This window comes from Leptonychotes weddellii, chromosome 9 (genome assembly GCF_054177405.1).
Source record: "Leptonychotes weddellii isolate Sample4059 chromosome 9, ASM5417740v2, whole genome shotgun sequence".
Classification (NCBI taxonomy): domain Eukaryota; kingdom Metazoa; phylum Chordata; class Mammalia; order Carnivora; family Phocidae; genus Leptonychotes; species Leptonychotes weddellii.
The window spans coordinates 75,882,728-75,907,666 of NC_138377.1; the positions used below are offsets into that span (position 1 = coordinate 75,882,728).

The 24,939-nt window shown below is 39.4% G+C and overlaps 1 protein-coding gene across 1 annotated transcript in view; it reads left to right on the forward strand.

The window, feature by feature from the left end:
* The first annotated feature begins 23 nt into the window (after nt 1-23).
* TUBGCP4 (tubulin gamma complex component 4) overlaps nt 24-24,939 on the forward strand; it is a 30,728-nt gene continuing 5,812 nt past the window's right edge. The window contains exons 1-9 of the mRNA XM_081831855.1: nt 24-361; nt 4,826-4,954; nt 7,722-7,844; nt 8,227-8,280; nt 9,074-9,130; nt 12,133-12,212; nt 14,530-14,731; nt 17,518-17,683; nt 17,916-18,128. Coding sequence (XP_081687981.1) covers nt 284-361; nt 4,826-4,954; nt 7,722-7,844; nt 8,227-8,280; nt 9,074-9,130; nt 12,133-12,212; nt 14,530-14,731; nt 17,518-17,683; nt 17,916-18,128 — 1,102 coding nt within the window. The 5' untranslated portion in view covers nt 24-283. The remainder of the gene's footprint in view (nt 362-4,825; nt 4,955-7,721; nt 7,845-8,226; nt 8,281-9,073; nt 9,131-12,132; nt 12,213-14,529; nt 14,732-17,517; nt 17,684-17,915; nt 18,129-24,939) is intronic.

Below are 24,939 nucleotides of genomic sequence, written 5' to 3' on the forward strand. Positions count from 1 at the left end.
TGCGCAAGGGCAACTACGGAGACTCCTCCAGCAGAGCCTCGGCAGGAGCGACTGAGTGGGCCCAGCGGAGCCTGCCACACTTCCGGGACGTGGGGCGCCTATCCCGTAATATTTCCCCTCAGCTCTTCCAACAGCATTTGTCTTGCCACTTGGGATTCAGGACGAACCGCCTGTCCCAGGGGCTTGTGCGCTTCTCGAGGAGGCAGCATTCGCCTCCGCGGTCCCCTGGAGGGGCGTTGGAGGAGGGGGCGACGGATATAGGGACTCGCGGTCCGCTGTGGGAATGATCCACGAACTGCTCTTGGCTCTGAGCGGGTACCCAGGGTCCATTTTCACATGGAACAAGCGGAGTGGCCTCCAGGTACGGTCCAGCTCAGGGCGCGGGAACCCGGGAGCGCTGAATGGGCGGGCCTGCGCCAGTGTCCGGGGGAGGAGTCTGCGGGGTCGAAGGGCGGGGCTTGCAGGGGCTGAGGTGTTCGCGGGGCGAGTCCCTGGGCTGGTAACCCGGGAAGTGCCTGAGGGGCGTCGGCGCGCTATACCTCACCTCGAGAGGGCTGGGCCCGGGCCGGCAAACAGGAGGCGGACCCCGGAGGAGGGAGCACGCGCCGCGGCCTAAGGTTGAGGTGTCTAAGCGAGAGTTGCTGGGGAACTGGATGTAAAAGTGAAAAAGGCGCTTTCACCCATTTTCACGCTTGCACTGCTTTAAGGTGAGCTTTGAAAGCTAGTCCCAATACGTAGCGCTTAACGCACTATATGGGGTCGGCCAGTTTTGTTGACTGAAAAATGAAGGAGTGTTTCCCTCATTACTCCTTTCCCAGGAAATTTCTGCACTAGGAGAATTTGGAAGGCGATTTTCATATAACCAGGAATGTATGAGGAGGAAGGGCTAGGTACTGTATGCATTATCTCTTTTAATCTTCACAATTACCTATCTCCGTTTCACAGATTAACTCCCTGTATCTGGTAGCTAGTAATTAGTGAGCTTCGTCTTGAACCCCAGGTCCGCTTGGCTCCAGTATTTGAACCATTCTTTTCTACTTCTGCTTTCAGTAATATTATCCAGTCCTCTCAATAACTTAGTAACCTAGGTATTGTTAGCCCCAGTTTACAAAAGAGTAAACTGAAGCTCAGAGAAATTTATGGTGACTAGTCCTGGTAATGGTAAGATTTGAATCTAGCTCTGTCTGATCACAAAGTCATGCCAATTCCAAACCAAGCAACAGATTCTTAATTATAGAGAACAAACTGATGGTTACCAGAGGAAAGGGGTGTGGGGGAATGGGTGAAATAGGTGATGGAGGTTAAGGAGTGCACTTATTGTGATGAGCACTGGGTGTTGTATGGAAGTGTTGAATCATTGTATTATACACCTGTGAAACTAGTGTTACACTATGTTAACTAACTGGAATTTAAGTGAAAACTTAAAAAAAAAGTCATGCCTATTCTATAAGGATTGGTGGTATAGGCTGTGGAAGAGCAGAAAAATGACATTCTTATTATATAAAACCTATACATCAGATTCCTCTCGTTATTTTCCCCTATAAAACTAGCACAATGGCAGGTATATAGAAGAAAATGCGAAGGAAGTATTTGTGGAAGCTTGACTTCTTAAGGTCTCAGCTTTAAAGTCACCTCAGAAAAAATTTTCTCTGACCATCTGTGTAAGGATCCTCACCGTATGCCATTATTCTCTATCACAGCAGCTTGTTTATCTCCCTTATAGGACTTAGCACAGTTCATATTATTTATTTTTGCTAACTGTTAATAGTCTTTCTCCATCATAGTTTGCCCATAGGGGCAAAGACTATAGTGGTTTTCTTCATCATTGTAGCCAGCACAGTTTCTGCCATATAGTAGGTGTTCAGATATTTATGGAAGGAAAAAAGACTACTAAAAACAGAAAATATTGCATACTTTCTGCAGAGCAGTGTTTTTCACAATCAAATAAAGGGAAAATTGTAATGAATGCCTAATACTGATAAAAATCATTTTATTATAATATAGAATATATGTACACATTAACCTAAGTATAAACTCAAGCATATTGCTCTTAAAAAACTATAAAACCAAGTATTTGTTACAAAGTGAACAAAACTACCAAATGGATAAATTCAAAATAACATTAATATATGGTTTGACATTGGTCAACCTTGGCACTATTGACATTGTAGACTGGATGGATAATTCTGGGGGGTAGGGGTGTGTCCTGCTTGTGCCTTGTAGGATGTTTAGCAGCATCCATGGCCTCTACCCACTAGATGTCAGTAGTACCCTCTGAATTGTGGCAATCAAAAATATCTCCATTTACCAAATGGGGCAAAATCGCCTCTGATTGAGAACCGGTGATTTAATGTGACATATACTATTGTTTTGCTGAAACAATACTGAATTTATTAATATTATTAATATTAATATAATATATTAATATATAATATTAATATTAGTAATTAATATTAATATTGCTGAGTTTAATAATAGTATGGCTGCTACAGATCTCGATTTTGACTTCAGTAAGTCTGTGGTAAAGAATGCCTGTTCATATAAGTAGGTTGTACCAAATGGTATCAATAACTTCAAGGTATTGTTTGCTGTTTCAGAATAACTAGACCTTGAACTTTTATAAAACTGCCAACAAAGCACTGCTCAAAATTCCAATTTTAGTGGGACTATCACTTGATAACTGGGTAGAGCTGTCCTAATAATAAAAAATTGCTTTCATGTATTGAGCACTTGCAGTGTGCATGGCTTTACATGTGTTAATATTTAATCCCCACAATTACCATCTCCACTTTCTAGGTATGAAAACTGAGGCACAGAGAGGTATTATAATTTGTCTAAGATTTCATGCAAGTAAGAGGCAACTCAGGGATTCAGACCTGGCAATCTGACTCCAAATATGAGTTCTTTCTTTTTTTTTTTCCAAAGGCACAGGCAAGGCTTTCCTGGGGCTACAGCTCCAGCTGAAGGGAGACACTGCACTAACAGAGTAATTAGGCTGGCCTCCCAAAGACACATTCTTAAGCACTGTGTCGTGTTACCTCTTAAATTATTATACTTGAAGATATGGTTAGCATTGTGTCATTAAAATCTGCATTAAATGGAATTAAAGTCCTAAACATTGTGGATTCAGTAACAGAAAAATTCTTCTTTTCCTATTTATTACTGCATTTACTGTCACGTAAAGTTGGCATCCACAAAATACAGTACTCATGATATAAATATGTAATATGCTAAGTTCCTTGGGGATAGTAACTACATCTGATTTTGTTCACTATTTAATCTCGGGATATTAACACAGTGCCTGGCATAAGTAGGTGTTCATTAGAAGACGGTTGATCCTCCAAAGAAGATATACAGTGGCCAATAAGTAAATGAAAAGATTATCAATATGGCTGATTATTAAGGAAATGCAGATCAAAAGCACAATGAGATACCATTTTATACCCATTAAATCAAAAAAACAAAATGACAAGTGTAGGTGAGGTCGTGGAGACATTAGAACCCTTGTGCATTACTGGTGGGAACGGAAAATGGTGCAGCCCCTGTAGAAAATAATATGGTGACTCCTCAAAAAAATTAAACATAGAACTACCAAATGATCCACAATTTCACTTCTAGGTATACACCCAAAAAAAGTTAAAGAAGAGACATGAACAGATATTTGTATACCCATGTTCATAGCAGTATTATTTGCTATAGTCAAAAGGTAAAAGTAATTCAAGCGTCCCTTGGCAAATGAATTGAATAAACAAAATGCTGCACAAACATACAATGGAATATTTTTCAGTCTTAAAAAGGAAGAAAATTCAAGTGATACGTGCTACAACATGGAATAACCTTGGAGACACTATACTAAGTGAAAAAGCCAGTCATCAAAAGACAAATATTGTATTTACACTTATTTGAAGTACTTAGAATGGTCAAAATTATAGAGACAAGAAAGAGAAGGGTGGTCGCCAGGGGCTGGGGGCAGGGAGGAATGGGAAGTTAATGTTTAATGAATACAGGGTTTCAGTTTGGGAAGATAAAAAAATTCTGGAGATGGATGTTGGTGATGGATGCCCAACAGTGTGAGTGCACTTAATGCCACAGAACTGTACTTTTAAAGTTGGCCAAAATGGTAACTTTTATGTTATGTATATTTTACCACAATATAAAAAAAAAATGTGGTTGAATGAGTACATTCTCCTACTACTGTGTTCTACTTGAACTGCTGTGAAACCTTTATATAGCATAGTAGGTTATTATTTGGCCTTCATTTCAATTAAAATAATACCCAATGAAATGAAATACCAAATACAAATGAAAATATGGACACTACATTTATATGTCAGTTATAAGGTGCTTTTATAGATTATAGTATGTTACATTAATTTTACATTTTTATTGAATGAAAATAAAATTTAAAATTTTATAGAGAATTTGTAAATCTTAAGAATATGAGAAACCCCTGGAGTCTGCAGATCCCGGTTTGGGCAGTATTGCTAAAGAGACTTTGTTGAAATCAGGTCAAAAACTTCATATCCTTACAGGCCATCCCTGGAAGATGGCCTAAGAAACAAGTAATAGTAGCCACCTGTGGGGAGGTTGACTTGTTTTTAATGTACAACATTTGGTAGTGTTTGAATTCTTTACCATGTGTTACCACCTATTTCAACAAACAACTAATTAGGTCAGGGATGGGGAGCAACACCTTTGTAGCAGTTTGGAATTACCAAGCTTAAATGGGTATCTTGAGAAGGGAAGTGATTCATAGTATAAAGCATTTGAAGCACCTCAAATATATGCAGGCATCAGTGTTTTTAGCCTGTTCCTCTTCCTGCAGGTGTCACAGGACTTCCCATTTCTCCATCCCAGTGAAACCAGCGTCCTGAATCGACTCTGCCGGCTGGGCACAGACTATATTCGCTTCACCGAGTTCATTGAACAGTACACGGGCCATGTGCAGCAACAGGTAGGCTGCTGTTCCCAGGGAATGGACACCTCCAGAGGTCAGAAGTTATGGCAGGTTTTAAGTGAATCCATTGGTAATTGATATGAAATAAGTCTCAAGATGTTATGAATTTCTTATCATTGGAATTATTCGAGTGAGGGCCAGGTAACTAGCTCAAACAAGGGAGAAAATATACACAGGGACCAATCTAGGCAGATTGGTAGAAGAGAAAATATGCTTTGCCTGAGTTTTAGGAGACCTGAGTTAAATCATTTGGAGCTGGACCAGAGTTCCAATTCCAGTGGTAAAAGCATAAAGCATCATTTCAGATATTTTTGCCATTTTGCTTCTAACTTCCTTAGTCACATGGAGGCAATCAACTAAAATCTTTGGGCTTCATTTTTCTTATTTGAAAATAAAAGAGTTAAATCAGAGAAGGTGCTTGGCATATAGCAAGCACTTAATAAATATTATCCATTAATATGAATTAATTGGAATTATACACTATTAATTGTAATTAATGGTGGAGAGGTCAAGGATTTGTGTCCTGCTCTATCACTTACTGGCCATAGACTGCTTGGCAGTAACCTAATGTTCAGTAACTTCGGCTCAGTTCATTTACCTATAAAACAGGGTTAATAGGTAGTACCTATCTCATAGGGTTGTGAGGATTAAACAAGGTAATTCATGCAAAGTGCCTGGCACATAGTAAGCACTCATATTTTTTAAAAGAGAAAATTTTAAAGTTCCCTTTTATTTTTAACAGTCTGTAATTCTGTCCGAGGTAAGTAAAAAGATTGCTGAATTGTGTGATTCTGATTCAGTGATGACTGTTGCCCAGTTGAAACAATGATTCTGGTTGGGGAGAAAGGCAGGAACTTCTAGAAAGGAAAAGGAAGGATTCCTGAAATAATGCAGTCAGTACCCTCTGTTATATAAATTGGTTGTCAGGCCTTTGGTGGTCATCTCTGGGGCAGAGGAGTTGGAGAATAATGCCTTATATTTTCCTCTCTGGGACAGGGATTCTGATTCTCTCAAAAGGATTTTATTGCAAATGTGTAAGCTAAATGTGAGTTTAAAATCTAATCAATGCCATTTTGCTATAAAATCATATTAATGAGGGCACATGAATTATCAGAGTTGGAACCATATATATATTTATAAAGATGATATATAGTTTTAATTTTTGTAAGTAACACTTAAAAAAAGCTGTCCTGTATTCCTGTGACTATATGGATTTTATCTTATATAATATGTGAATTCCTACTTTCCCAAATTCTAAAGATATCTATAGTGCCTCTTTTTTGAGAACAGTAAAAGCATACTTAATTTCTCTTTCATTTAGTGGTAATGAAGACATTCAGTTCTCTGAAATGACACAAGATCAAAACAAAATTGGCTGGTTGTAAGCCCATCTGGTCTATTTCACCCTACACCCATGCTGGTCTTATTATCATAGCTGTGAACCTTTATCTTCAGGAACTGCTAGTATCCTTTGCAGCATCTGACTAACCATGCCTCGTAACCACTGAGTCCAAGCTTCCTACCCCATTTGTTGTGGTATTCTGCGATTGTATCTACTGCCACCAGAGCCTGATCACCCAAGTCAAGACATAGCCAGAGAGGCTGGTCATCGTGGCCTCTAGTCAGCTTCCTCTGCAATTCCCTGTGTAAAATACAGAAGAGGCTCTTAGAAAAAATTGCAGGTCTCCTGAAATTTGTAAATAAGCTCTTGGTGAGAGTCTTATCACTCCTCATGTTGACTATCAGATTCATGCTTCTGATGAATTACCAGGCCAGACAAGAGAAAGGGATGTTAGAAGGAGGATTGAGGTCATTTTATTTATTCAGTAAATATTTACCCTGTGTTCAGAGAACTGTGTTAGAAGCTGAAATACAAAGATGAATAAATGTGTGTCCTGCCTTCACAAAGCTCTTGGTCTAGAGAGGGGGGTGTATAAACAAAAGTACAGTTCAAGCACTACATAGAGATGCTGTGAAAGCAACAAAGGGGGAGCAGTTCATTTCCTAGGGAGAGTTAGGAAGGGCTCTGAGAAAAGAGACGCTTAAATTGGGTCCTGTAGGAAGAGTAGGTATTTGTCATAAAGATGAGTACACAGTTATAAGTGGAACACATCCAGATTCATGGGGGTGAGAAATAGAAGCAAGGCACATTTGGCGAACTGTGGGTAGTTTGGAAATGAGAATGTGAAGTTGGAAGCAGTAAAAGATAATTTTAGAGAGATAGTTAAGGGCCCGAATGTAGAAGTCATTGTATGCCATGCAGAGGAGTTGAGATATTATTCTGGGGCAATGAGAAGCCACCAAAGGGATTTAAGCTGAAAGTTGTAAGGTTAGTTGTAGAAAAATCTCCACTGACAATATGAGGTACTACCTCATTGTATATTTTAGAGAGAGAGAGAAGGACAGAGAGAGAGAGAGAATCTTAAGGAGGCTCCATACTCAGTGCAGAGCCCAGTGTGGGGCTCCATCTCATGACTCTGAGATCATGACCGGAGCTGAAATCAAGAGTCAGATGCATAACCGACTGAGCCACCCAGGTGCCCCCTACCTGATTGTAACATCTAGGCTGCATGGGAAATTAAAATACCACATTTTAAAAGGTCAGAATTCAAAATCTGTCTCTCTAATTGGGTTTTCCTCTCATTGAAGCACTGCTTTGATATGGAATCATTTAAGCAAAAACAATAACACTAATAGAGGAGAATGTTTTCCTCAGGTTTTAGAATCTGAGCTGTGAGGTTGAGTTCTCTTTGTTTGATTTCAGGATCACCATCCATCTCAGCAGGGCCAAGGTGGGTTACATGGAATCTACCTAAGGGCCTTCTGCACAGGGCTGGATTCGGTTTTGCAACCTTATCGCCAAGCACTGCTTGATTTGGAACAAGAGGTGAGAGAGGAGATACGGGAAAGACGTCTCTGGGACAGCCGATTAGGGCATGTTCTTGAATTTGAAATACCCTTTGATGTGGTCAGGTAGTTAAGAGAGAGCTATTTTCTGCAAGGCTAAAGGGTACAGTATATTCTGTGATTGCCCAAATCATGGTCAAAGTGGCATGCAGATCATGGCAAAGGTTCTTGAGTGAGTTTATTAGAGCCCTAGCTTTGGGTTTTTTGGTCACCTGAAAAATCAGAATACTCTATGAACTATCAATTCTCAATAGTCTAAAACTAACATGGAGCCCCTTCTCAGATTCCCATCTAGTTTTCAGAGATCAAATAGATTCAAGATATTTTATATGGAGCCCTAATCACAGTGTTTTTTGTTGCAGTTCCTGGCTGACCCCCATCTTTCCATATCACATGTCAATTACTCCTTGGATCAGGTATGCTGCCCAAATAATAAAATGCCTTGGAATCTGTTGATATTGTTAGAATAATCTAACTTAAGGGGTGCCCGGCTGGCTCAGTCAGAGCATGTGACTGTTGATACCAGGGTTGTGAGTTTGAGCCCCACGTTGGGTAGAGAGATTACTTAAAAATAAAAAATCTTTTAAAAAAAATGAGAAATTAAAAAAAAAAAAGAGGGGCACCTGGGTGGTTCAGTTGGTTAAGCATCTGACTCTTGATTTTGACTCAGGTCATGATCTCAGGGTCTGTGAGATCAAGCCCTGCATCAGGCTCTGCGCTGGGCATGCAGCCTGCTTAGGATTCTCTCTTTCTTTCTCCCTCTGCCCAACCCCCCGAAAAAAATTTAAAAATTAAAATTAAATCTATTAAAAAAAAAGAACAATCTAACTTAAGACATTATTTTTGAGAACATTTTTCCTTCTGGATTCAGAGCCCAGCATTTTATATTGTGTATGCTTTCCAAGATCAGAACTGTTTAGAAAGCTCCAAATTTAGTGAAAATCTAATGTCTGATATTAATGCTCTTATGTTGACTTCAATATTAACAATTATGCTAGTCTCAGAAATAGAAACTGCTTATATCTGTCATTCTCTCTCTGCAGCCAAACCCATATCAAATTGCCTTAGGATACTGGATCTTGGCTGTTCTGTGGTATTGCCATCTTTGGGTTAAGTGGGATTATTTAGAAACAAAAGCATTTCCTGAATCAATTTTCTTTTCCTTGTGTTTGATTTTGTACCCTCCTAATCATTCTCTGATTTTTGCAGTTCCAGCTCCTTTTTCCCTCTGTAATGGTTGTGGTAGAACAAATTAAAAGTCAAAAGGTGAGAACTTTCCTTTTTTCCTTTGCTGTGGTAAGCACCAAGGATGTATTCATAATTAATTTTGCCTTACATTCTTTTTTGAAGACCCTAGTTTTTAGTAGTTGTCATTTATTTATTCATTCTTTTAAAAATATTTGCTTGGGTATCATGCTAAATGTCAGAAATGCAAAAATCAGTTACAAGACTGCCCTTAAGAACCTCCTGATCCAGAGGTGGGGGTAATGTTAATAGATGTACCCCAGAATGCTGCTGGGTAAGAGCAAAATGCTATGGATGGTATCTGGAGGTGAGAGCATTTTACACTAAGGATTTAGAATTTTTGGATATGGGGGCACCTGGCTGGCTTAGTCAGTTAAGCGTCTGCCTTCAGCTCAGGTCAGGATCTCAGGGTCCTGAGATCAAGCCCCATGTCATGCTCCCCACTCAGCGGGGAGTCTCCTTCTCCCTCTCCTTTTGCCCCTCCCTCTGGCTCATGCTCTCTCTCTCTCGAATAAATAAAATCTTAAAAAAAAAAAAAATGTTGGATATGGATCTTGAGGAGAAGTGGAAAGTTCATCTTTAGAAAGAATAATAGATTTATGATTAGGATGCTGGCAGTTTTCTAAGAATTAGATCACGGGTTGAAACACAGATGCTTATTTTATTAAATATGCCTGTTCTTATCACAAGTTTTTATCATGTGCATTGAAAAATGAGGGTCCCCAAAACCAGGAGAATGCCTTTTCTGGGCAGAGGTAATAACCAAGGAAAAAATGCTTTGAGATTTCACATTAGAAGAATCTGCTAGTCCATAACTGGATGAAAAAGGACAAATGGATTAAATATGTTTAGCTCATTTATGTTTTTAAGCTGTTATATTTGTGCCTTAGCTTATTAGGAGTGTTTACCTTGATAAATAATAACTAGTTAACCAGTTTTGCCAGGTTGCTGCTTCATTTTTTGTGCTGTGTAAGTATAGAAATTTCTGCTGTGCTGAGTTTATTCTGAGCCAGCAAAGCCAGTAGGGGAGGTGCTGTTTGGCTCTTGAAAGCTGATTACCCTCATCAGATAACACTCAGCTTTTATTATGTACTTACTGTATACCAGGCACTGTGCTAAGTGCTTCACATACTTGATCCCTTTCAGTCCTCTAGGGGGTCAAGTAGGTTAGGTAATGTGCTTAGTGTCACACAGATGGAGATGGTAGAGCTGGGATCTAAACCCGGGTCTGTCTGACTCAAAAGATTATGCTCTTAACCACACTACTAAACTGTCCCCCCAAGTTGGAGGGGACCTTCTAGGTAAGTAGAGTTAGTATAAGCGTTCCATGCTAAGCTGCATATCTCAGTTGACTTTCAGTTTGCATTGACCACAGGAAGAGTAGAAACTGAGTAAAGCGGTTGCAGGTGGGCAAATCTTCCTCCTTGCCCGGGTAGTGGTAGAGAAGCCAGTGTGCTCTGGCTCTAGAGAGTTAAAAAATGAGGTCTCAAGAACATGGGGTGGGGGCGGGAGAACAGGGATGAGAGCCAACAGATACGAGGGATCCTTTTAGAGTGATGGAAATGTTATAGAACTAGATTACAGCAATAGTTGCACAGCACTGTAAATTTACTAAAAATTGTTGAACAGTATACTTAAAATGGATGAATTTTATGGTATATAAATTATACCTCAGTAAAGCAGTTTTAAAAAGAGAGAGAGCCTGAAGGACATAGAAGGAGGAAACAGATTTTTGGAAAACTGTATGCCTTATAAATAGTTTGAATTAGGCCTTAATCTGAAATAAAGAGCTTTCTTTACCTCTTAGCTTGGAATTTCAACTCTAAATGATTCTGGTTTCTCTAGCGCAGTAGTTCTCAAACTTCGTCGTACATTAGAATCACTTGGAGCGGAATGTTAAAACCACGTGGCTGGGCCCTACCCGAGAGATGCTGATTCAGTAAGGCTGGGGTTGGGCCCAACAGTTTGCATTTCTTACTCACTCCCAGGTGCTGCTGCTGCTGCTGCTGGTGGGCTATCGGTGGGGTGGAGAGGAGTAAGGAGGGTTGAGGGTCCATACTGTTGAGAACAACCATTGTGATATCGTGATCTATAATAAGAAATATATATTTGGTCTTTATCCCCTTTCTGACACAGAGCTTCTAAAACTCTTGGAATTTCATAAGTGATAATGATAAACGTGTCTTGATAGTCATAACAAACCCCTATCAACCACACCTGAGTCTGTGTTAATGAAGTGGCTTTTGGAAAGCACCTAAGGATGGGCTGGTTGCCAGGAGAACCGACCATTTGATTGGAGGGTTGAGACTTTCATACCCCTGACCTCTGGGGAGGAGAAAGGGGCTAGAGATTGAGTTCAGTTGCCAATAGCCAGTGATTTAATCACTTGTGCGTATGTAATGAAACCTCCATAAAAACCCAGAAAGACTGCTTTCAGAGAACTTGTAGGTTGATGAACCAGAATACTTCTTCGTGCTATGCTGCTGGGCCCACACTCCACGGGGACAGAAGCTCCTTTGTTTGGGACCTCACACTATGCATCTCTTCATCTGACTGTTGATTCATATCTTTAGTATGCTTTTTAATAAACAGGTAATCTAGTGAGTAAACGGGTTTTCTGAGTTCTGTGAGCTGTGTTAGCAAATTAATGGAATCCAAGGAGAGGGTCATGGGAACTTCTGATTTATCAGCCAGTCAGTCCTGGGCTTGAGATTGGTGTCAGAAGCAGAGGACAGTCTTGTGGGACTGACCCCTTAACTTGTGGAATCTGATGATATTCTGGGTAGGTAGTGTCAATTGAGTTGACTTGTAGGACACCCAGCTGCTGTTCGAGAATTGCTTGGTGTTGTGGGGGAAACCGCCCCCCAAACACATTGGAATTGGAGTCAGAATCAGAACTATACATAGATCTTTATCCCCATCATCCGCTGGATTGTGCCCTCTGAATTAAATATAGAATATGAGTTTGTGCTACATGAACTATTAAAATGGAATCAAGTTTGACAAGGCTGTATTTTGCGCAGATTCATGGTTGTCAAATCCTGGAAACGGTATACAAACACAGCTGTGGAGGTTTGCCTCCTGTTCGCAGTGCACTAGAAAAGTAAGTCCTGGCTTAATTGGGAATTGGGGGAAGGGGTGGGTGATCAAGTGGCTTGACTTTGCACTTGTTTTATTTTCAGCTCATCTCAGATTTCCCTCTGGGAAAAGTTATGACCAGGATAGAAAAGATCCATAAAAGCCCGCATGTATGATAGCTCAGAAACTGCAAAAAGAGTGTTACGAAGTGTTGAGTATCAAAGCTAGGATCTAGTCGCCTAGATAACCTTGAAGCAATGCTTTTTAATTTGGGGATCTCATTATCCTTGGAGGATTTCCATTACATGTGCCGGATAAAGTAACTATATCTAATCATGTGTATTTTGAGTAGCTGGTATTTCATATCAAGTTATTTGAAAGAAGTTATTTGAAAGAAGAAAATAACCATATGCAGGAACATTCATTGCAATGTTTTCTGTTATATCAGGAAATTAGAAAATTACCAGCAGCGGAAGAAAGCTAAATACAGGTGTATTCACTTGATTGTCTATAAATGTAAAATTAAAATTAAATATATTATAAATATAAATACTGTTAGAATCCACAAAAGGAAACTTTCCAGAACATGCTTAAGGGACTTAATTCTCTATTACTGGGCTTTTTTTTTTCCTAATAAAAGAACTGTATTTTGATTGTAGAAAATACAGACCTGCAAAGAGAAGAAATAGAAATATTTTCTAATCTTTGAGATACACAATTTAACTTTTGCTGTATATTTCTATATAAATATACACAATTTTGTGCATGGAATATAAAATCTTACATAGATCATACGATAAGTGCATGTTTGTTATATATTTGCGGGGACCAAACTTTGTAGACCAAATACTCAAATGTGCAAAATGTAAATGGCCCCCCATTTGATATTTTTTAACATTTGACCACATTTTTCTTTTTCCCCTCTATATGGACTATGAAATACATACATGTAAATATATATAAATATACACACACGCATACTACATTTTTTTTGCTGAATCATTTGAAAAGCTTAACTACCAAAGACTTCAGTTTTGTATCTCTTTAGAAAAAAGGCTTATAGGGGCGCCTGGGTGGCTCAGTCGTTAAGCGTCTGCCTTCGGCTCAGGTCATGATCCCAGGGTCCTGGGATCAAGCCCTGCATCGGGCTCCCTGCTTCGCGGGAAGCCTGCTTCTCCCTCTCCCACTCCCCCTGCTTGTGTTCCCTCTCTTGCTGTGTCTCTCTCTGTCAAATAAATAAATAAAATCTTTATAAAACAAAAAACATAACTCCCATTTAAAAAAAAGAAAAAAGGCTTATATAACCTCAATTCTCTTATATAACTTCAAAACCATATTACACCCAAAAAAGTTAACATTAATTCAATAGTATATTATCCAAAATAAATCTGAATTTCTCCAGTTGTCCCCCAGAAGTCCTTTTCCATTGTTCTTTTTTGAACTCCCGGATGCAGTCCGAGTTCTCATGTGGCATTTAGCAGTCACCTCTTTGAGTCCCCTTAATTTGGAACAGTGCCCTTCCTTGCCTTTTTAATCTTTGATGACAACTGACATTTTAAGAGTCTTGACCAGTTGTCTTGTAAACTGTTACACGACCTGGATTTTTTTTATTATTTCCTGATGATTAGATTTACGTAAAACATTTTTGGCAAGAACACTACATACCATAGGCCGTATTATTTCTTGTTGCATCACATTGGAAGGCACAGAAAGTAAGTGTGTTCCATTATGGGTGGTGTAATAGCTTGATCACTTGGCGTAGGTGTTTTCTATCAGATAGCTCCATTTTAAAGGCACATTTTCCTCTTTGTAATTAATGTTATCTGGGAAGTGATCCTTTGAGACCATGAGAGTATCGCATTCTCCAACGACCTTTCTACATTTTGTTGGATTATACTTCTTCAGGTATACTTGTCTCTCACAGAGTGAATCTACTCTCCCTATGTGATTCCAACAAAAATAAAACAAATTTAATACTGTGTTAGCCAGAAAGACTCCTAGAAGTGCATTTAATTTTAACAAGAACCCTCAGTTTTGAAACTCTACACAAAAGGAGGAAAGAAAATGTGCCTCTTCTAAAAAACTAGCAGAACGTTTACTGAGCATTTAGACTTCAGTATGTAGCCTACAAGTTTGGAAATTTAATCACTTAGTTCATTCACAAACATTTAAATTAAAACAGCACAATTATTTTTAGCCTAATTGGTCATTTCCCTTCTGAGTCATCAGACTCTCAGGCTTCTGTTTATCCTGTCACAGTTTAGAGCACGGCCTCTGTGCCCATATGGGGTTTAATGTTCGTTAAGTGGACTTCTAAGGCTCCTACTTTTCTCTCCACTCAGGATCCTGGCCGTGTGTCATGGGGTCATGTATAAGCAGCTCTCAGCCTGGATGCTACATGGACTCCTCCTGGACCAGCACGAAGAGTTCTTTATCAAACAGGGTCCCTCTTCCGGTAATGTCAGTGCCCAGCCAGAAGAGGATGAGGAGGATCTGGGCATCGGGGGACTGACAGGAAAACAGTTGAGAGAACTCCAGGACTTGGTGAGAGCATAGCAGAAAGCCTAGCGTACTCCTGCCAGGAGTCAGGAAAGTCTATAGCTAGTTGACCTTTCAGTGATTTCCACCCCAGTTCCCAGCTCGTCATAGTTGAAGCATCTTTCACAAATTCTGCAGATATAAACACTTGAACTTGGTTTTATCTTAGCTGCATTCTTAACACCTAACTTAATGTGAGACTACAAAATAGAAAATATATTTGTGAGAGTCCTTTGTTTCCCCTTTTCCCAGTATATGCATTTATGAGATTAATAAGTCTTGTCTCTTAAGGTAGCCATGTAGCTATCCTATAACTTTTAAATGTAGCTTGGAGTTTCGATTAGAGTCCCCAGAGCCCTGTATTGTCTTTATTCATCCATTGATCGGTTTATTCATTCATTTGTCCTGCTACAACATTTTCTTGAACGCCTGTTACATATATGCCAGGCACTGTTCTAGGAGAGTTACTGGGTGCTTAACTGAAGTAGATGAATAAAATGTAGCAGACCCTGTCCTTAAAGAACTTATTGTTTAATGGAAAATGTAGAAAAGTCAACAGTGACATTAGTAAGTATGGGTGTTCTCAGAACTTGGTTTTAGAGTAGCTAGAGAAGCTTTTCAGTGGAATGTACGTCTAAAGTGCAGAGTTTAGGAGGAGAGATCAAGAAATGTTCCAGGCAGGGGGAAGGATGTGTACAAAGTACAGAAACCATGAAAGACATGGCTTACTTGAGGAACCAGTAGTAATTCAGTTGAAATGGTCAAGTAAAGGCTGAAATACAAATTGCAAGGATAGTGGAGGGGATTGGGAAGTCGCAGCCAATGGAACTATTGAGGTAAGATCATGAAAGCCCTTGTAAACAATGGGAAGGAACTTGGATTTGAACCTTAAAAGAGCTGAGAGCCAGTGAAAAATTTTAGGCAAGAGGTTCACACAATCAGACTTTACGATAGATGACTCTGGATAATGTGTGGGTAAATTGTTTTTAAAAAAAACTAAGACTAGCAGCAGGTAGGTCAGTTAAGAGAATGTTGGGGACACTTAGGTGAAAAATAATGGTGGCCTAAACCAAGGGTGGTGACAGTAAATATGCAGAAGAATAGAGTGGCTTGAGAGAGATTTAGGACGTGGACTAGGTAGGCCTTAGTGATTAGATAGGAGTCCAGAGGGAAGAATCAAGAATGTAACCCAAGTTTCTGCCTTCAGCGGCTAGGTGGGTAGAAATGATATGGAATGTGTATGGCAGGTATTGGGAGAAAGAAGATGGATCTAATTTTGGACATGTTGAGGGGTTAAACGTCTGATTCTTGATATCAGCTGAGGTCTTGATCTCAGGGTCATAAGTTCAAACCCTGCATTGGGCTCCACCCTGGGTGTGGAGTCTACCTAAAAAAAAAAAAATTAATTTTGGACATGTTGAGTTTGAGGTACTTGCAAGAAATGTCCAGTGGGTTGAGCTTATAGCTCACAAGAACAGCCCAGCTTGAAGATAAAGTTTAAGAAGTCATCAGCATATAGCAGTTTTTAACCTGGGGCCCATGGGTGGCTTCAGGAGGTTCTGTGAAATGTATGTTTGTATATTTGTCTGGAAGGTCCATAGCTTTTATATAATGGCAGAGAGTCCTGTGATATAAAAAGATTTAGAACACCTGTTACAATATTCAGTGATGGAAGAAGATATGATTGTTTAAGAAGAGTGAGGAGAGGGAAAAGAAAAGCGGGTCTGGGTATTGCCCTGAGGACCGCCTGCATTAGAGCACAAAACAGAAAGCGTGAACAGCAGAGCTCAAAGTTAGGATTGTGGAGCCCAGAGTTCCTGGTTGGAGCTGGAGGTTAAGGGTTAAATCCAAAGCAAGTTGGAGAAATGTGAGGGCCTGAGTGATTGGGTGGTGAGCATCTGGGGCTTCATGGGCCAGATCAGTGGTTCTCAAACTTCCACGTGTGTCAGAATCAGCTGGAGAGCTTGTTAAGACACGGATGGATGTCTGGGCCTCATCTCCCAGGTTGTCCTATATCTGGGGAGGGGCTTGAAAATTTGCATTTCTAACAAGCTTCCAAGTGAGGCTGATGCTGCTGGTCCATGAGCCATACTGAGAACCACTTGGCTAAATGACTTGGGCTATGTACTAGTAAAGAGCTGGGCAGAGCCAGCGTATATGATGAGATAATAAAGTCACAGACCTGTAGACCTGGAAAAAATAAAGACTAATTCTTCCATGCTGCAGGTAAGGAAACCGGGTTCCCGATCTGCACAAATTCTTACGTAGTAAAGGCAGAGTGAGGACTAAAATCCTAATGTTAAAAAAAAACCTCAGTTGGTCCGAGGGTTGTGGGTTATTGTTAAGCTGTTAAAAAAAAAACCTCACAACACTGTTACTTCCACCATGCTGTCCCGCTGTCTGAAAATGGAAATATGTTCATCTCTCTGACACTGGTAATTTAGGCATTGTGCAACTTCAGGTTTAAAGTCCCTGCTTCAGGGCGCCTGGGTGGCTCAGTTGGTTAAGCATCCAACTCCTGATTTCGGCTGAGGTTGTGATCTCAGGGTGGTGAGATCAAGCACCATGTACAGCTCTGCGCTCAGCATGGAGTCTGCTTGAGATGCTCTCTGTCGAACTCTGTTTCTCCCCCACTTGCACGCGCTCTCTCTCTATAATAAATAAATTTTTAAAAAAGTAAAGTCCCTACCTCTAGAAAATATAAATCATGGGTTGGGAGAATTAGTGATGTTTTTTGCTTTCTGCTTCTTCCTTCATACATCATGTCTGATGCGGATTATTTCCTTGAGTAGCGCCTGATAGAGGAAGAGAACATGCTGGCACCGTCTCTAAAGCAGTTTTCCTTACGAGTGGAAATTTTGCCATCCTACATTCCAGTGAGGGTTGCTGAAAAAATTCTGTTTGTCGGAGAATCTGTCCAGATGTTTGAGAATCAAAATGTAAACCTGACTAGGAAAGGTGAGAACCTCCTTGCCCAGTGTGCCCTGTCTTCAAAAGCCCTTTTTAATATCGCGTGGCCCCAGTGTACACCTGGTCCGAGGGAGTGGCTAATAAGATTGATGCACTGAGATTGCAGCACAACCATGACACGCTTATGTGAGAAGCAGGGGAAGGAGCTGCACCACGGGGACTAGAAATCCTTGCCTGTCCTGCTCTGCTCTTCCTTTGATGGTGCCTGCCTGTTTTGCAGGATCCATTTTGAAGAACCAGGAGGACACTTTTGCCGCAGAGCTACATCGGCTCAAACAGCAGCCGCTCTTCAGCCTCGTGGATTTCGAGCAGGTGGTGGATCGTATTCGCAGTACCGTGGCCGAGGTTTGTATGTCACAGTCGGCTTTCTTAGCAAGAAAACAGACTAGTTCCCCAGAAATTGAGTACTTGACTTCCGTTGCTTCTTTATGTGGTTAGAACTTAGCTTGGAGGGAATTGTGAGAGTCAAAGGGCAAGAAGTTTTTCATAATAGAGGCGGAACTGCTTTAGTCTTCACACCTGACAGGAGTTTGCTAGCTAGCTACTTGAATAAAGGGAGGTCTCACTTTCAAATTCAGACAGTCATCATTTTGAATCTGTCAATGTAGTTGGCAATAATTGCAAGGAATCAACAGATTTTGACTATAAATTTAGCGCCTTATATTTTAGATGGCTTTATTCCTTTTTCATTTATGGGTATAATAACCCTATGAGGAACACAGAACAAGTATTATTTTTCCATTTTTACAAATGAATAAAATAGAAAGCTAATTTGGCTGCTGTTGCACAGTAAGTAACAAAGGTGACGTCAGAACAGGTCTTATAACTCCTAGTTCAGTGTTCTTTTTTTTTAAGAGATTTATTTACTTAGAGCGAGCACGAGCAGGGGGACAGAGGGAGAGGAAGACAAGCACAGTCCCCACTGAGCAGGGAACCTGATGCAGGGCTCAGTCCCAGGACCTTTGAGATCATGACCTGAGCCAAAATCAAGAATCAGAGGCTTAACTGACCCAGGCGCCCCCTAGTTCAGTGTTCTTAAGTGAATTGTGCTTCATCCACCAACTTAGATTGTGACCAGTGATTTTTCAGATGTGTATCTGTGCTGTGGCTTAAAATAAAATTTGGCTCACAGGTGTCTGATAATGTGAAATGAGATTTTTAGTTTAGTCAGTTGTTTTGTTTACTGTATTAGTGGTTTTCAACTTTGGCTGTGCATAGCATTGCTTCGGAAAATCTTAAAACATGCACTTGTAGGGGTGCCTGGGCGGCTCAGTCATTAAGCGTCTGCCTTCGGCTCAGGTCATGATCCCAGGGTTCTGGGATCGAGCCCTGCATCGGGCTCCCTGCTCAGCAGGAAGCCTGCTTCTCCCTCTGACCCTCCCCCTGCTTGTGTTCCTTCTCTCGCTTCATCTCTCTCTGTCAAATAAATAAATCTTTAAAAACAAAACAAAAAAAACCATGCACTTGTATAAGTCCTCACCTCCAGAGCTGCTGACTGGTAGATCTACATCAGGAGAGAGGGAGTAGGTACTTGTATTTACACCATCCAACTAGACAACCAGCAAACAAACCACTGCAAGTGATTTTGAAGCATACCCAGTGCACTGCAGGATCTAGAACTGCTAGGAAGCTTAGTATCAGATACCCTCACAATGGAAGCATAGTAATCTGTTGTGAATATGATTTCCTTTTCCAGTCACTGTCTCAAAAATTGTAGGCATGGCAGATAGCTGTAATGGAGACAGAATATTAGATCATAAGGTGACATTCATTTGATTTTTTATGGGCAAGTAAATATTTAAACTCTCTAGAATACATGCTTTTGTCCTGTCATAATTTCAAGATCCTGCCCCTCCGCCTATAGCCAAGGCAGCCCTTGTCTAGGGGGCTGGTGTCTTGAGGTCCTTTCATCTTATTTTATTAAATCTGTTTCTGTTCTTTTATTATTCTTGTGATAACTCTGGAGTTAATTCATGGAGGAAAGTAAAAATCTTATTGAATTTATACAAGATTTCAAATTTTTTTTTCTTGTGAAATTCTGAAATGTGGATATTGGTAGAAATTACATTTCCAGTTTGTAAAAATGATAGATAAAGAATGGAAGTTCAGACTCACTGAAGTTTTTTACAATTGTAGCTAATAGGCCTTTTTTAAAGGTATTCTCTTAAAATAACAATTTCTAGTAATGAAAATAGAGTTTACTTTTCAGAAGGAAAAAGGGGGGAGTGTCTTGGAAATATATCATACTCCTCCCCTTTTGGTTTTCTCTTTCTCTATTTTTTTAAGTATACATACTATATGAATTTATATAAAGTTCAAAAACAGTTAATATAAAGTTTAATATAAAAGTTCAAATGCAGGGGCACCTGGGTGGGGCACAGTCAGTTAAGCATCTACCTCTTGATTTCAGCTCAGGTCGTGATCTCAGTGTCGTGAGATTGAGCCCTACATTGGGCTCTGAGCTGGGCATGGAGCCTGCTTAAGATTCTTTCTCTCCCTCTCCCTTAGCCCCTTCCCCACCTGACTCTCTCTCTCTCCAAAAAAAAAAAAAAAAGTTCAAATGCAGAACTAATCTGGTGTTATGTCAGGATAGTATTTGACCTTGGTCAATGGGAAGGACAGGAAGAGGGCTTTCAAGGTGCTGGTTATACAAGTGTATTCAATTTGTGAAAATTCTCCAAGCTGTAAACTTATTATTTGTGTACTTTTCTGTATATTTTTTAGTACTTAAAAGATTTTGAAAATTAATTCCTAGATATTTGTTATTTTGATTTTTTTGTTGTTGGTTACTGTTTTTATGTAGAGAAATGGCAGTATTAATTTTTGTGGGTTAATTTTTTTTAAGATTTTATTTATTTATTTGACAGAGAGAGACAGCGAGAGAGGGAACACAGCAGGGGGAGTGAGAAAGGAAGGAGCAGACTTCCTGCTGAGCAGGGAGCCCGATGAGGGGCTCAATCCCAGGACCCTGGGATCATGACCTGAGCCGAAGGCAGACGCTTAACGACTGAGCCACCCAGGCGCCCCCCTTTTTTTTAGTTCTAATAGTTTGTTGATTCTGTTGATTTTTCTAAGTAATGATCATATCATTTGGAAATAATGAGTTTTACAACTTCCAATTTTAGACTTCTTTTTTTTTTTTTCTTACAGTCTTGGATCTCTAATACTACATTAAACAGCTGGAGTGATAGTTGATATAAACCATGTTAACCACTGGAGGCGATAGTGGGCATTTTTGCTTTGTTGGCTCTTAAAGATCATGCATTGACAGTTTCTCTATTACTCTAATGTTTGCTGTAGGCTTTTGGCAACATAAGTTTATCAGGTTAAAAAAGTTATCTTCTTTCTAGTTTGCTATGTGTTTTTATCATAAATAGATGTTGAATTTTATCAACTGCTTTTTCTATATCGATGATGGTGCAGTTTCTTGCTCTGGGTTCTTTTTCTCCTTCAATCTACTCATAGGGTAAATTCCCGGTTAGATTTTCAGATGTTGAATCTTCCTGAGATAAACTGTACTTGAAAACATGAGATTGTATTTTTTAATACACTGTTGGATTTGGTTAGCCAGTATAATACTTGGAATTTTTGCATCTACATTTACTAGTGAAATTAGATGATTCTGGTTTTATTCCCATGTGGTTGCAGAACAAAGACTGTATAAGCCTCATAAAATGAGCTAGGTATCTATCACTTTTGTTTTTTCTAGAATAATTAAGATAGGAGTTGTTACTGGAAGTCTTATTGAATTTACCTGAAAAATTATCTAAGCTAGGTTGTTTAAGACGGGGAAATCTTGGGAGAGCCTGGGTGGCTCAGTGGATTAAGCATCTGACTCTTGATTTTGTTTCAGATCATGATCTCCGGGTCTGGGGATAGAGCCCCACATGGGGCTCCACGCTCATCAGGGAGTCTGCTTGAGGATTTCTATTCCTTTTCCCTCTGCCCCTCCGCCCACATGTGTCCTCTCTCTCTCTCTCTCAAATAAATAAATCTTTTAAAAAAGGAGGGGGGGGGGAGGAAAATCTTTACCAATTCAGTGTGTTTAAACCTATGTTAGTCTGTTCAAGACCTTTATTTCTTGTACCAATTTTGATATTTTCTACTTTTCCAGGAAGGCCCATTTCATCTAGATTTAATTTTTTAGAAAATCTGTAGCTATTTGTTTTACTTTGTATTTTATTTTAATCTTTTACTGTTGAATCTTACTAATCTTTTTGAAGAACCGGCTTGTGTTTTTATTACCCTATTTTTTCTTTATCTCATTGATATCTGCCTTTATTATTTTTCTTCCTTCTTGTTTCTTTGAGTTTTCTGTTACTCTTTGCCAGTTTCCTAGGTTGAAAACTTGACTTTTCTATTTGTAACCTTTGCTTCCTAGGAAATATATATAAAACTTTCCATATTGCTTTGACCTTGCCCTACAAGTTTTTAGCATGGAGTATATATATTATCATCCTGTTCTTAAATAATTTTTTATTTTCTTTCTGATTTTCTTTTTAACCCCAGGGATTTATTTTTAATTTTGATTGCAGTATAGTTGGAAAACACAGTCTGTAGATAGGTCCTTTGGAGTTGATTGAGGCTTCCATTATGGATTAATGTAGGGCCTGTTTCTTGTTTTTTAGTTCTGCCTGTGCTCAGAGAGTATATATTCTGTGAGTCTAGAGTTCTATGCATGTTCTAATATCTCATTTCCAAGCTGTATGTTAGGCATGTGCATATTTGTAATGAATATATATTTATTGTTTTCCTTTTATGTATATATAATGTCCTCTTTATCACTTATGATATATATTCATTTCTATATTATATATATATATATATTTTTTTTTTTTTTACTTAAAATCTATTTTCTTAGTTAATGTCATTACCCACCTTTCTTCCAGGTCATTATTTACCTCATATCTTCTTCCATCCTTTATTTTCAACGCTTTTTACCTCTGTGCCCCCAAGCAACCACTGATCTGCTTTCTGTCACTAGAGATTAGTTTGCATTTTCTAGAATTTATATAAATGGACTCAAACAGTATGTACTCTTTTGGGGGAGGAGATGGGTCAGGCTGCTTTTCCTCATGGTTATTTTGAGGTTAATCCATGTTGCATGTATCAATAGTTTATTCCTTTTTTTAAGCTTGCACAAAATGTTCCTATAACCATCATTAATATCACTATTTTAAACATTTCTCTAAATGCATTGCTGAATGGCAAACATATCCCTGCACTTGAGCACTCATTTCATAGCAATTAGGTACTACTTTTATAAATACCATTATTACAAGTGTTTATAAACACTTCTCTAAATGCATCATAGAAGAGCTAGCACACCCATTCCCTGAAATAACTCTTCTCAAAGTATCCTGAACATATAATTTTTTTTAAACTTTGTTTTATTGAGGATCTTTATTACATGTTTTCATTTTTTATTTTTCACCGTTAATACATGTGCTTTTATTTTTTTAATCAAAATGTATTTGATATATAACATTGTATAAATTTAAGGTATTACATACAGCATGTTGATTTGACACATTTATGTATTCTAATAAGATTTTCATTGTAGGGATAGTTAGCACATCTGTTATAGCACATAACTATCATTTCTTTTTTGTGGTGGGAATAATTAAGATCTAGTCTCTTAGCAAATTTGATTATAGTACAACTTTGTTGTCCATATTCACTATACCATGACTTAGATCTCCAGGACTGACTGACATACTAGTTGCAAGTTTGTACCCTTAAAAAGCATCTCCCTATCCCCCTACCCTGCAGCCCCTGGTAACCACCATTTTACTCTGTTTTTATGAGTTTGGCTTTTTTGGACTCCACATATAAATGCTATCATGCAGTATTTCTTTCTCTGATGTATCTCAGTATACTATGCTCAAGGTCCATCCATGTTGTCACAAGTGGCAGAATTTCCTTCTTTTTCATGACTGAAATATATTTCATTATATATCACATCTTATCTGTTCATTCATCATGGACACTTAGTTGTTTCCATATCTTGGCTATTGTGAATAATGCTGCAGTAAACGTGGGAGTGTACGTATCTCTTTGATAATCCTGTTTTGTTTCCTTTGTGTATATACCCAGAAGTAGAATTCTGGATCATATGGTAGTTCAATTTTTAATTTTTCAGGAACCTCCATACTGTTTTCCATAGTGGCTGAACCAATTTACATTCCAACCAACAGAGCACAAGGGTTACTTTGTTCCACATCCTCACCAACAACTTGTTACCTCTTCTTTTTTTTTTTTAAAGATTTTATTTATTTGAGACAGAGAGAATGAGAGACAGAGAGCATGAGAGGGAGGAGGGTCAGAGGGCGAAGCAGACTCCCCGCCGAGCAGGGAGCCCGATGCGGGACTCCATCCCGGGACTCGATCCCGGGACTCCAGGATCATGACCTGAGCCGAAGGCAGTGGCTTAACCAACTGAGCCACCCAGGCGTCCCTTGTTACCTCTTCTTGATGATAACCATTCTAATAGGTGTGAAATGATAGCTCATTGTTGTCTTGATTCGCATTTCCCTGATGGCTAATGATATTGGGCATCTTTTCATGTACCTGTTGGCCATCTGTATGTCTTCTTCGGAAAAATACATGTTTAGTTCCTCTGCCCATTTTTTAATTGGATTGTTTGTGTTTTGTTGTTGTTGTTATTGAGTTGTGGGACTTCTTTATATATTTCAGATATTCCTTATCAAATATGTGGTTTGCACATATTTTCTCCCATTCTGGAGGTTGTCTTTTAAATTTGTTATTTCTTCTGTGCAGAAGCTTTTTTATTTTTTTAAGATTTTATTTGTTTGATAAATAGAGGGAGCATGAGCGGGAGGGGCAGAGGCAGAGGGAGAAGCAGACTGCCCACTGAGCAGGGAGCCTGAATCAGGGCTCGATCCCAGGACCCTGGGATCATGACCTGAGCCGAAGGCAGATGCTTAACCGATTGAGCCACCCAGGCACCCCCCCCACCCCTTTTTTTTAAAGATTTTATTTATGGGACGCCTGGGTGGCTCAGTCGGTTAAGCGTCTGCCTTCAGCTCAGGTCATGATCCCAGGGTCCTGGGATCAAGCCCCACGTCGGGCTCCCAGCTCAGCGGGGAATCTGCTTCTCCCTCTCCCTCTGCTGCTCCCCCTGCTTGTGCTCTCTCTCTCTGTCAAATAAATAAAATCTTAAAAAAAAATAGTGTACAATTCAGTGGTTTTTAGTATATTCAGTGTTGTGCAACCATCACCAC